General features: G+C 35.5%; 1 protein-coding gene across 10 annotated transcripts in view; it reads right to left on the bottom strand.

Moving 5' to 3' along the window:
- VPS50 (VPS50 subunit of EARP/GARPII complex) overlaps positions 1 to 12,870 on the bottom strand; it is a 148,750-nt gene that overhangs the window by 113,837 nt on the left and 22,043 nt on the right. For 9 of the 10 annotated variants that reach the window (XR_010322682.1, XR_010322680.1, XR_010322681.1 and 6 more), the window contains 7 exons: positions 12,137 to 12,259; positions 10,969 to 11,040; positions 8,236 to 8,289; positions 6,854 to 6,924; positions 6,047 to 6,164; positions 5,931 to 5,966; positions 4,705 to 4,787 (listed from right to left, as the gene is read on the bottom strand). Coding sequence is in view for 5 of the 10 variants with exons in the window: in XM_023544412.2 (XP_023400180.1) it covers positions 4,705 to 4,787; positions 5,931 to 5,966; positions 6,047 to 6,164; positions 6,854 to 6,924; positions 8,236 to 8,289; positions 10,969 to 11,040; positions 12,137 to 12,259 (557 nt within the window). In the remaining 5 variants the exon portion in view is untranslated. Of the gene's footprint in view, positions 1 to 4,704; positions 4,788 to 5,930; positions 5,967 to 6,046; positions 6,165 to 6,853; positions 6,925 to 8,235; positions 8,290 to 10,968; positions 11,041 to 12,136; positions 12,260 to 12,870 lie in introns of those variants that run through there. The other variant, XM_064289987.1, reaches the window with a different exon arrangement.

The raw sequence follows: 12,870 nt of genomic DNA, 5'->3' as shown, positions 1-12,870 counted from the left end.
AGTTACAAAAGTGAACAAAACTGGTATTTCAGTATCTTTTATTAAAGATGCTGAAACACAGCACATTTCAAGGAAGGTACAACGTATCGAAGAGACACTAGTTCTCTTCCATTTTTCAACCAACTGGGTGCATCATGGTATTACTTGGCCCTTCATGTACTAAAGTACGTAGTCACATAATTTGAGACCTACTGGAAATAAAATCAGTGGCTTTTTATGCAGAAGCAAATATGTGAATTTTTTGTTTCCTGCTTTTAGAATTCCAGAAGTTAGTTCTTAGTTGTTCCATATGATCTCTTCAAATTACCTTTCCTAAAACCACAGGGTCTTTGCCCTCTACCAAAAACCTATTTCTAATCAAGAAGGGGTGTGACTAGGAAGAAATGAAGAACACAAGATCTACCAAGAGGAACATTAAGAGATGGATAAGCAGGCACATTTTCCGCAGTACGAACATGCTCGCAGTATGCAAATCACACCAGAATCCAGAAATGGTTCTGAATCATGGAGTGGTTGTTCGTCACAAAACCCCAAACCTTACCGATCTATACCTCTTACAAGACATTTCTAAAGGGAATATAGTTTATGACTCTCTAGTCATCGACAGAAATGAAAATGAATTTAAATGTTAAAGAAAATGAGAGTATCTAAATTCAGTTGGAAATTAACTACTGTTCCTTTGATTATCAAAGCATCAAGTGATTTTTCACTCTGATTCACTCAGGTCCAAGCAAAAACTAAATCTTGCCTTTGGCTAAATTCCACAACTCCAGGTCAATGACATGAATTTTTAAGGTGTTGATGACTCCTGTCTGAACAGCCCCAGCAAGAGATCAAGAACAGGTATTGTGTTTGGAAGACCAGAGAAAAAAGAGCAAAAGAAAGAAAAATAAATGCACAGAATAAAAATGGTGCATCTAATCAATCAAGGCAAGAAAACAAAGAAGTTAGAATGAAATGTCTTTCATCTTCAGTGGACTCAAACTGTCCTACAAATCAACTAACCCTATCCCTATATTCTTGTCTTCTTTAAAAAATTTCTCCATCCTGCACTAATACTTCAAACAGTTCCCATCAAATCTCTCCCCACAAAGGTTAACTGTAACTTTTTTTAAAAAATAACACTTTATTTTTGGTGAAAATACACACAGCAAAACCTGCTCCCATCCCACAGTTTCTAGACATAATGACCAGTGACATTGGTTACACTCTTTGCAGTGTGTCAACATTCTCGTTATTTCTTTTCTAGTTGTTTCACTATGACTTCTTTGATGCTAAAAATCCAATAGACACTTTTCAGAACTTATCTTGCTTAGCATCTCTGCCTCAGACCTTTTATTCACGGTGCTGGTATCTCTTATCCACAACCCTTTATGTCTTGGCCTAGCTGCTGCTCCTCCCCCAGGTCCTCCTCCAGAAGATTTTCTTGACCTCCAAAGGAGTTAGATCCCAATGCATCCACTATATACTCAAGTTCCTCCTCTCTAAGCCCATCCCACTTGTGCCTACTCCAACGCAAGTCTTTGTTGATAGATTATGTACTCTACGCAACTAGGGATAATACTGATTACCACACATATTGTTCTCCACTATAATGACACTTCCCAGTGAGGTGCCTGGCACATAGCAAAAACTCAGTAAATATATAACTGCTTGAAGTATTTTCCTCCAACCATAAACAAGCTGGTACCACTATATTTATCACCACAAAAATGAACTAAGTGGGTACCATGTTTTTCCAGAACCCTAAATACTTTATAAGACATTTCCAAATATATTCAATATACTAGAGCTAATTCTCTAGTCACTCAATCTAAAGAGTATAAACGAAATGACCGAGTTTTTAATGGTGACTATTGATCATAATCAAAATCAATAAGACCAAAATATCACTAGTATCTATCCAACTGTGTACTTCCTAATCAAATAAAAAGTGTATAACTTCAAGTGAAATAAGTCAATCACAAAAAGACAAATACTGTATAGAACCACTATCGTAAAAAGTCAAGATTAGACATACACAGAGAAAACAAAGTTCTTTGATGGTTACCAGGGATGAAAGAGAGAAGGAGGGAGAATCAGTTTCTAGATAGTAAACACTTGTTACTTTTGGTGACGGGAAAGGCAAGACCAAATATGAGTGAAGTCAGCACAACTTGTAAATAAAGACACTAAAAAAGTACACGAAAAAAGGACAATTTCAGTAAATGCTATAATATATACAATTTTGCAACAACAGTAAAAACGACCAAAAAAACGTGTGTGGTTATGTAGGTAGATACGGATGCGTATGTGTATAGAAAGGCATATGTGAGTAAATGCACATGTGTGTACAGGTGCATCTATAGGCAGGCACATACACTTCATACGTGCTGCATATATATCCACATATGTAACAAATCACATAAGGGGCACAGCTATGGAGGCTTCCTAGACATGTCCAGACAACTTGTGGGATTGGTTTATTGGGTTAAAAGGCTTGGGGCCATTGTCTTGGGGGGAAACTTAGTCAACTGGCATAACACAGTTCACAAAGATAATGTTCTACATCCTAGTTTAGTGAGTACTGTCTGGGGTCTTCAAAGTTTGCGAACAGCCATCTAAGATATGACTATTGGTCTCTACTCGTCTGGAGCAAAAGAGAATGAAGGAAATCAACGGCTCAAAGAATAAATTAATCCATGGAACTAACAGCTGACTAGAATCACAGCTTCTTCTAACCTGAGACCAGCAGGAACTAGATGGTGCCCGGCTACCACTACCGACCATTTTGACCAGGGACACAATAGAAGGTCCTGGATAAAACGGGAGAACAATGTAGAACAAAATGCAAATTCCTAAAACAGGCCAAACCTACTAGACTGATAGAGACAAGAGGAACCCCCAAGACTATAGCCCTAAAATAGCCTTTGAACACAGAATTCAAACTATTCCTGCAGGTCACTTTTTAGCCAAATGATAGATTGGCTTATAAAATAAACAGTATCACCCATAAGTATTATGCTCCCTTAAACAATGAACTATATGAGATCACACGGTCACTTGCCGAAAATCAAAAGTGAGAAGACACGGGGGAAAGGGAAGCTAAATCAATGGAAACAGAATTAACAATGGAAATAAAAATGTTGATACATTGTGAAAATTATAACGAATGGCACAGAATAATATATATAAAAATTGTTAAAGAGAACCTAATTCACTGTGTAAACTTTCACCTAAAACACAGTATTATTTTTAAAAAATGAGGAAATAGGACATGAAGAGTATTATGGATTAAACTGTGCCCCCCTAAAATATGTGCTGGAATCCTGACCCCCACACCTGTGGATATAATTCTGTTTGGGAACATGGTTTTCTTTGTTATGCTAATAAGGCCCTATCAGCGTAGAGTGTGTCCTAAACCAATTCACTTCTGACTTAAAAGGAGTGGCATGGACACAGACAAGCAAGGCACAAACTGGGGAAAGACAGATGCCGCATGGAGATCATTAAGGAACTGAAGAACTCGGCTACAGAAACTGAGCTGAGACTCTCCTAGAGCTAACAGACAGCCTTCCCCTAGAGCTGGCACCCTGAATTTGGACTTCTAGCCCCCTAACTGTGAGACAATAAACTTCTGTTCATTAAAGTAAAAAAAAAAAAAGTGTGTAACTTCAATCTACACAATCCTGAAGAAGAAAAAAATTAATGTAATAAATATTTGAATGCCATCTCCAGAAGGAAAAAAATCTAGCCCTTATCCTATACCTAGAAGAAAAAGAAGATTTGAAAGTATATTAAAAGAAAAAATTCAATTCGAACCTATAGTATTGTTGCTCTACCATAATTCTTTTATTTTTCAGGTACTTGCAATCAACAATATTAGTGAGTCACACTCACTGACTGCCAGCATTTCAATAGAGAAGACACTAAGGGGATGCTTCTTGGATAGGTAGGGGAATTCATGCAAAACTGGGTTGCACGGCAAGCACGCTGTTTCACTTAGATTGCATGTTTATTTGTGACCGGTTTAGAGGAATGATGGAGATTACATACAGGATCAGGGCCTCCCTCCCCAAGCTACAATTACCAGTAATGCAAATCCTTCATTTTAAGCAAACCAAAAAAAAAATTAACAAAGTTAAAACTGGTAGCAACCAATACAGCAGCCATTTTTACATTGTATATTTTATAAATTATTAAACAAAACATGTAGAACATTAAATACAAAATCACTTAAATATTACAAGGATGATTATCATATAAACTAAAATTACACTTAAATTTTCCAAAAGAATTCTTATTATGATGAGCCAAACACTTGAACCATCTGGATCTTAAAAACAAGCCACAATAACGCTCTCAACATTTACAAAGTAGGCTAAGTTAAGGAGGAAGAATTCTCAAGAGATGCAATGGGGACGTGAACAGATTTATTTATTCTTCCCTGTTATTCTATAAAAATGGAATCGACCAGATTGGAAAGAATATGAAAAAAAGGTTCACTAAGGTGACAAGAAGGGGCATGACTAAAAAGTATTTAATCTTTCAAATATTAAGAACTATTATTTGTAATTTTACTGTATTGCCCATTTATGAACAAGAAGTCCAAAATAGAACACAATGCTTCATATTAACTTTCAGTGTTTATTAACACTATATGTTTCACAACCTCCATTAAAAACTGAAAATAAATTCAGCTTTAAAATTTGTATACTACCTTACCTTATACAGCTATAATGTTTAAAAGTGCTGGCAGCTTTCTGACATTCCAGGCACAACTGAATAGCTCCTGGATAGTCTTCCTCCTTAAGGTAACAGCAGAAATCATTAGGTTGGAAACATTTTTCTTAAAGTCTCTGAAAAAAGCAAGCCTCTGTGTTCTACCCAAAAGTTGTAGAAACAAACATTTTAATTCTTCTGAAACAAAGACTAGAATATACCAATGACAGAAAAATAACACAGGCAACTAGCTTTAAACCTAAATTCAATGTAGAAAAAAAGAAAAAACTAAAAAGATTCTGTCGCTTCAAATATGCAGTCAGGGCCCCCTGAGACCATGGCCTGTGGCATAAAGGGGCTGAACAGGGAAGGTGTTCTTTAACTACTAGCATATCTTTTTTTCTGTCATGATTAGATAAAATCTTCCAAAACAGTGTACATTCTACTTGTAATCAACATTCAATCGTTCTCCCACCAAGAAATAATAAATATTTCTAAGAAATAAATTTGAAAAAACAGTGAACCATTCATTAATAGCCTCTGAATACTGTACCACCTGAACAGTAAATTTCAGGTCAAATGCATTTTTCATATGGACTTCTCAAACCCTAGTTTAGTGGATAACTACACTCAGAAGTAATAAAGTGATTATGCAGAAAGCCTAGAAAAAATATCCCTACGTTCATATCTAAATTAGACAAATGTAATTTAAACCACTGGGGATGCTGAGATGATGACAAAGTACCTGCCCCAAGAAGCTCAAGTATTATGGGGAAACATGTATTACAATATGCTTTCGTAAATATTATAACAAGTAAATAGGGAATGTCCGGAAAGCATTAAGGAGAAAACAGCTCACTGAGAAAACCAATTAAGACGTGAAATACCAAACGTAATTAAAATACGGCATATTCCTTTAATCGCTACTGTACCATACATACAAAAGATAAGTTTATTGGTATTTGAATGCAATACAAATGATATTGAAGTTAACACGCCCACGTTGCTACAAAGTAAACTTTCCCCAAATAAACTTTTATTTTTCTAAGTGAAGTATATGTCAATAGAAAACGCCTTAGAGCAAATACCTTTACATGTCTAGAATTTCTCTTTATACCATATTCCAAATTTGAGGAAAAAAGTACATCTGAATTTTGTACACTATTATTTTATTATTTTCCTATATAATATCACCAGGATCACTGAATTTCCAAGTCTCGTTAACTTACCTCTAGCATTTCACTTAGGCGAACATCTGTTCTTTGCTGAAAAAACAAAAATCAAAGGTAAACTCTGTTTCAACCACAAAATTAAGTTTTAGTTTTTAAAAAGTAATCTTATATACCAATGTCTTTATAGTTCTCAGAGATTTCAGAAGTCCAATCAGCAACTGACGTTTCCTTTGGTTTGCAAGAAGGCCTAAACTAGCTTGAGTAAAACCTTCCTTTGCAATATTCAAGTGTCTGCAAAAATGAACAATAAGTAATTTAAATTTCTTAGTATAAAAATAATACCATCTACACAGAACAATTAGGCAGCTAATGAGGTAGCAGCCAGGTTACTATTAAAATCAGGAGTTGTGACTACTGTTTTTTCAACGGCTCAATCTAAACCAGCACTATTCAAAGCATGGTGGGTGGACTGGTGCCAATCAGAGGCCCGTTTCTGATCCACGACAAGAAAAGCACGGGAATTGAAAGTAAGCATTTAAAACACTTAGAAGAAAATTTGACAGAATAATGTTATACCTGAAAAGTCTAATAATAATAATAAAAGAGAACTATATTTTGTATGCCTTTGGGGTTTTTTTTTAATTTCATTTTCCGAGTAATTTGATTTTATTGAATTTTACAAAAATATTGGTGACAGGTTGAAAATTTAAAAAAATAAAAAATGACTGGTCCTCACCACAGATAGTTTGAGAAGCACTGACTTAAACAGTTAAAAAAAAAAAGTAATTTTTTTAAACTCATAATGAAATTTATAGGCTATACCCACATACCTTCTTAGTGAAGTTTTTAGATCATAATATACGTTCTCTTAATGAATGGGTATTCTAGAAATCACAGTCATAATAAAAAAATCAATTATTCAGGATAGATTTCATAGCTATTGTTAAAATATGTTCCAACTTAAATATCAAATACAATACCTCCTCCCATTTGTGCAGATAACAGCAGCTAACTGAAGACCTGTCTGTAATGAGGTAACTCTTTCCAGCTCCTGTAAAAAGATTAAGTACAGATTATTGTGTGAGGTATTTCACTTGTCCTTCTTATTCATGCAGTAGTTTAACAAAAACTCTAGCAGATTTAGAAGAAAAGCCTGCTTGGAAAACAAAGTAACAACAAAAATACCTGAACGTGAAAATTACTGGAACGTTTTTCACAAGATCCCCTAAAATGACTAGTTTCAATTGATTTTCACAATGGCATATGACAAAATACTTAGCCAGTACTGCCTGCAATGAAATCCAGACCCCATCTGTTTTAGGCAGGAGTAAACAAATACCAATAATATATCCATGTACATGTTTCCACCCAACAGAATTTCACAAGGTAAGTAAGGATATGACAAACATAATTTCTGTTTTACTAAGATGCTCTGACAACGAACGTCTTCATCTGAACACTGGTATATGTATCAGTGGATTCTGAAGTCTCTGATTTTCTGGTGAAAAGACAGATGCTGAGGGACAACTCCAACTTTATCATAGTTTAAAGCCAGATTGTTACATGGCCATTGAGTGATCAATATTACTGATCTGTTACAAAGTACACAGAAGCAATTTTCACTGGCCCTTCTAAAGTTTAGAAAACCAAAGAGTTTACTTAAGAATCAGATATAGCCTGGGCAGAGCCGGAGAAAAATTGCAGAACAAAAGGTCAAATTCACAAAAAAAGACCAGACTCACTGGTCTGACAGAGACTGGAGGAACCCCCAAGACTATGGCACTGAGTCACCTTTCTGAACTATAACTGAAGCTACTTCCAGAGACCACCTTCTAGCCATACCATAGACAGGCCCATAAAATAAACAAAAACACCAGAGAGGAACGCTCCTTAGAACAATCAATTATCTGAGATCAAAAGGGTAACACTTGCACAAAAGCAAAAATGAGAAGGCAGGAAGGGATAGAAAATCAGGACAAAAGGCATCAGGGAATCTAGGATGGAAATGGGGAGTGTGCTGACACATTGTGGGGAATGAAACCAATGTCACGGAACACTTCATGTACAAACTATTGAGTGGGAAACTAACTTGCTCTATAAACTGTCACCTAATGCACAATAAAAAATTTAAACCAAAATTTTTTTAACATGGCAAAAAAAAATCAGATTTTTTTTGGTAAATACCCCCAAATGAGAAAAACATACATATACATACGCACATGTGCACACACATGTGCACATACCAAATATAGCAAATATGTTGCTACAGAACTATTGACAGAGGAATTATGATATTTTAACAGTTTCAAGGGTAAAGTATTCCAACATTTTTTAAATTTTAAAATGACAAATATTATCTTACCTTTACATAAGCAGGTTGTTTTTCAAGGATTAAATCTGCTACTTTTTTAGAGACCTATAAGAACATGCAATCAAACAAAGGAAGTAAAAGAAAAGGCTATATGCTTCCTTCCTTTATATCAAATTTTTTGCAAGGATATTCCATAGATCTTCCCAATAACTTTTACAGCAGATACTGGTAGTCTATGGTCACACCCATTTCCCTGGGCTATGAAATTAGTTTAAAAAAAAAAAAAAAGAGTAGTACAAAGCAATGTAGTACAGTGCCTGGTCCTTAGTAGAAACTCAATAATTGTTCATTATTACTCCTAATAATACAAGTATCATCTGATTTATCTAACATGCACAAAAGTGCAACCATCTGTAGGGGTACAGGATTGGCTTTAAAAAGATGAACTTGTTAAACCAAGTAAACTTCTATTCAATTGCATCTAGAAAGACCATATCTGAGGAACAGAGAACTTCCTTGTATCCTTCACACCCCTTGTACCAGGTAAGAGGACAAACCAGTGATTTGGTCCTCTACTTTTGAAAAGGTGGAAAACACGTGGGTTTTTGTTTTTGTTTTGGGAATACCATGAAGATGTCTAAGGTTTATTTGGTTAATTCCATGAATAACATTAACATACACCAGTTATAATTAATTTTAAACACCAGATCCTTATTTCATAATTCCTAGCAGAACCCACCTAGTATGAAGCATGGCAAACAAATGATATTTAGCAGATGGTTGCTCAAGAAACACAATTGCTTCCCCTTCCCCACACAAACTAAGACAAAACATTACAGACACATTAAACTATTGCATTCATCCCTTCACATTTTCTTAATGTTTCCAATATCTTTGAAATTAACTTATTTCCAGATACACTCCTTGTTTTTGTCTAGAAAAAAGGATTCCATTAAGGTTAAGAAAATCAAACTTTAAGTAGCTTACAGACCTCAATTAGTGAAGAAAGATCAGCATTTGTCCTAAATATTATTTTAAGAATTCCGAAGATTCCATAGAAATGTCTAGGAATAGCTTAATTAAGAAAATACCAGTTCCTATCAGAAAAAGCCAAACAGGAGCCCCAAGTGAGAAAATGAAATCAGTAAGGTCTAGCTCTATTCAATATATTTTCACATGTATGAATTTGTATGTTGTTGCTGTATGCTCTCAAGCCATTTCCAACTCATACTGACTTCACAGAGTAGGGTACAGAGTTAACTACCCATAGGGTTTCCTAGGCTGAAATCTTCATAGGAGCAGATGGCGAGGTCTTTTCTCCCATGGAGCTGCTGGTGGGTTCCAACAGCCTACTTTTCAGTTAACAGCCAAGCACTCAACCACTGCGTCACCAGGGCTGTTATAAATTGTGTGATGTGCATAAACAGAAACCAACTTAATTTGTTCATTTTTAAAAAATAGCCCATGTAGTTACTGTTAGTCTGCTCTGTGCCAGGCAATGTACTGGTCTGTTTCCTATGTTATCTCAACTAGTATCCAGGACAATCCACTGAGGTGGGTAACATGCTTTCTCATTTTCCAGGTCAGCAATCTCAAAAGCAGTAACTCACCCACAGTCCCACAGATAGTAAATTGCAGGGCAGGATGTAAACCCAAGGCTACTATGCTACATGGTCCTTGTTACGGGGTTCATTCCCAAAAGAATAATACCACATAAAGTATAAAGACATAGGACATACATGTTTAACCACATTGAAACCAAGAGGAAACAAACAAACAAAAATGCTACCATTTCCTGGAATTTAACCCTCTGAAAGCAGAATACATTTTTACTACATAGTCCTCAAGTTCCCTCCCCTGTCTACACCTTCTCTGCTACTCCCAGGGAGACTCCACCACCCACTGAGACCTCTTGGTATAATATAAAAGAGAAGTATAACTTCTGTTATTCATCAGTTGTATTATTAAAAAGTCTGCACAAATCAAAATCGTATGTTAAATTCAAATAGATAAATGCATTACTATTGCTCCATCGGTTTAAAAAAAATTTAACACCACACACATTAATCTCCTACAGTGAAGTCTGACTTTCACAAAGCGAGTTCTTCCTAAATGAGGAAAATGTAGAATCACAGGATTTTACAGCATTAGAGAAAATACAGGCGTAACCCATCATTTTACCCCTATGGGGCATTCTACTCTGTCCTATAGGGTCGCTATGAGTCGGGGCCGACTCGACAGCAATGGGTTTGGTTTTCTGTTTTTTTTTTTTTAACCCATCATTTTACAGATACAGCAAAAGAGATCTGTTGCTGCTAGCTGCCATCCAGTATTTACTGAGGTTAAATAACTTGCCCAAGGTCATACAATTAAATAATGCTACAACTCCAACTTCCTGAATCTCAGCCTCGTATTCTCTTTGGACCTATTTCAACTAGAAGTAGGGATCTCTAATCTGAACTAAAATTACTCCACTACAAAGCTATGTGTTGGGTTGTGACACATGAATCACAAGGAGTCTAAAGGTACTAACGTGGAAAAAAAAAAGTTCAAAGTTCTTTAGGATTCCAGAGAGAGTTCTAGAAGCAAATCCATCAATGTAAACTAAGGGAAATTGCATTTATATTAATTTTTAACATAAATGTATTGTTTGAGTCGGTCATGTTAAAGACATGATTTGTTTATATGTTAATATATACGTTAAAAAACATAAGATCTGCACACGTTACACCGCTCTGCTATCTTTTACAGTTTTATTAGAAAGAAATGGGTCTTACTACTTACTGCAGCTTGCTGTTGTTTCAGTTTGTCTCTGTACTCCTCTAATTCTTGCAAATTGAGAACAGGAGGGAGCTTCTATAAAAGAAAAATCCATAAAGAGCAAAAAAATCATTAAACTTGGTATCATTTACATTACAGAGACCCCCATATAATTACAATCTAATTATAAGACAGTGTCACATCCCATTTCTTTCCATTCTTCCTGTCCTCCTAATCTTCTCCATTAGACCATGGACACAAGAGGCTACATGTCTGTATTAAGCAACTACCCAGTGTTCACACTTCAGCCCTCATTCTGCCTTGCTACCTCCACTTCTGCTGCCCTCACCTAAGGGAAACCCTATTACCAATGAACCTTGGCTCCCGGGCCCAAGAGACACTGCTTCATGACCTGTGACAGGAGAATGTGAGAGAAGTCCCTAACCCTAACCTCCCACCCTACCAACCACAGATATATCCTTGTTCGTCCAGAACTCAAAACACTTCCCCACTGAAGTAATGTCAATTAAGTACTATACAGTGATAGTGACAGTTGTGGCAACTACGTCCTGGGTTACATCAGCTTTCAGAAGCTAACATGGAAACTAACAAAAAGGCATACCATTGTGTATACTGAAGCTTGGACTCCAAGTCTCAGTCAACTGACTGCTGAAAGCGGGGTGAGTTATGGACTGTCTTTGTATTCTCTGCACACTACATGTGATTTTGCCTATAACCAAATTTTACTATTGTGATTTTTTTTTTTAAAGCTTCTATAAATTCGAAATACCAGTGTTGTAAACCTGATGGCACAGAAATATTTATCACGACTAAACAATTATGTAAATGCACATTCATTATTAAAAGTCTCAGAGCTTTTAAATATATTATTTTAGCCAATATAAAATAGGACATAAGCAGCATACTAGCATATCGGATGTAAACAGCTGAAAACTAAAAATGCAGAAATGTTTCTCTGGACAGTGTTCTACAATTGCATTTAATGTCACATTTAAAAAATAATGTTATCTTAAACAATGCTGACAGTTCATTTACTCACAATATGATAATCACAGACCAGTTCCAGTAACAAAAACACATAATGCCTCTAAAAAGCATTCCAATCTCTCACAAATTCAATCACTGAACAAAATAAACTTGAGACATGTTTAATGAGAATTTCTTCTTTTACCTCCAGCTCATATTTAACAATATCAAATGAATCTGTAGAAAAATATACTTGTTCAATACTATTAATTAGTTCTTGTTCAGCTTGAGGGTCGGTTGCTTGTTCTCGAAGTTCTCTGAATTCCTCCTTTAAGAAAAAAAAAAAAAAGCCACAATTATAATTTCATCTGCATGGAAATAAACAGTCATCTATCTTAACAGTCACATATCATTGTGAACAACTGTGACCAAAAAGACAAACCGACAGAAAACAGAAAAGTCCATTAAAAATTAGGAAATAGACACTAAAAGCTACTCATCTAGTGGAAGGAAAAAAAATGGCCAGTTTGAAGATTCAGATTTTATTCTCAATTTCTGTATACCAATAAGTGGATGAGGGAACTTGGATGCCTAACAGTTTTTTTAAGTGAATACTTACTACATTATGTGCTTATCATATACATATATATATATATGCATTTTTATCATCTAACAACATTCTAAAATCTGCTTCCCCACAAATAACTAGGGAACACCTCAATGACTTCTGTGTCACAGTCAGCACTGAAACCCTAAGCAGCAGGAACAAGACATCCTACTTTCTGCTGAAAATCTAGCTTTTTGGCTAAGAAACACTGTCTGTAGAAAAGGTTCACAAGTTTAACTTTGTACTTCTACGAGGCCTTCTTCAAATGAATACAGATACTGCAATAAATGATCTGAATATAAACCCAAACCTCTATAAATGTTCCATATTTG

The sequence above is a fragment of the Loxodonta africana genome, chromosome 8 (assembly GCF_030014295.1).
Source record: "Loxodonta africana isolate mLoxAfr1 chromosome 8, mLoxAfr1.hap2, whole genome shotgun sequence".
In the NCBI taxonomy this organism is placed as follows: Eukaryota; Metazoa; Chordata; class Mammalia; order Proboscidea; family Elephantidae; genus Loxodonta; species Loxodonta africana.
This window is presented reverse-complemented; position numbering and strand designations above follow the sequence as displayed.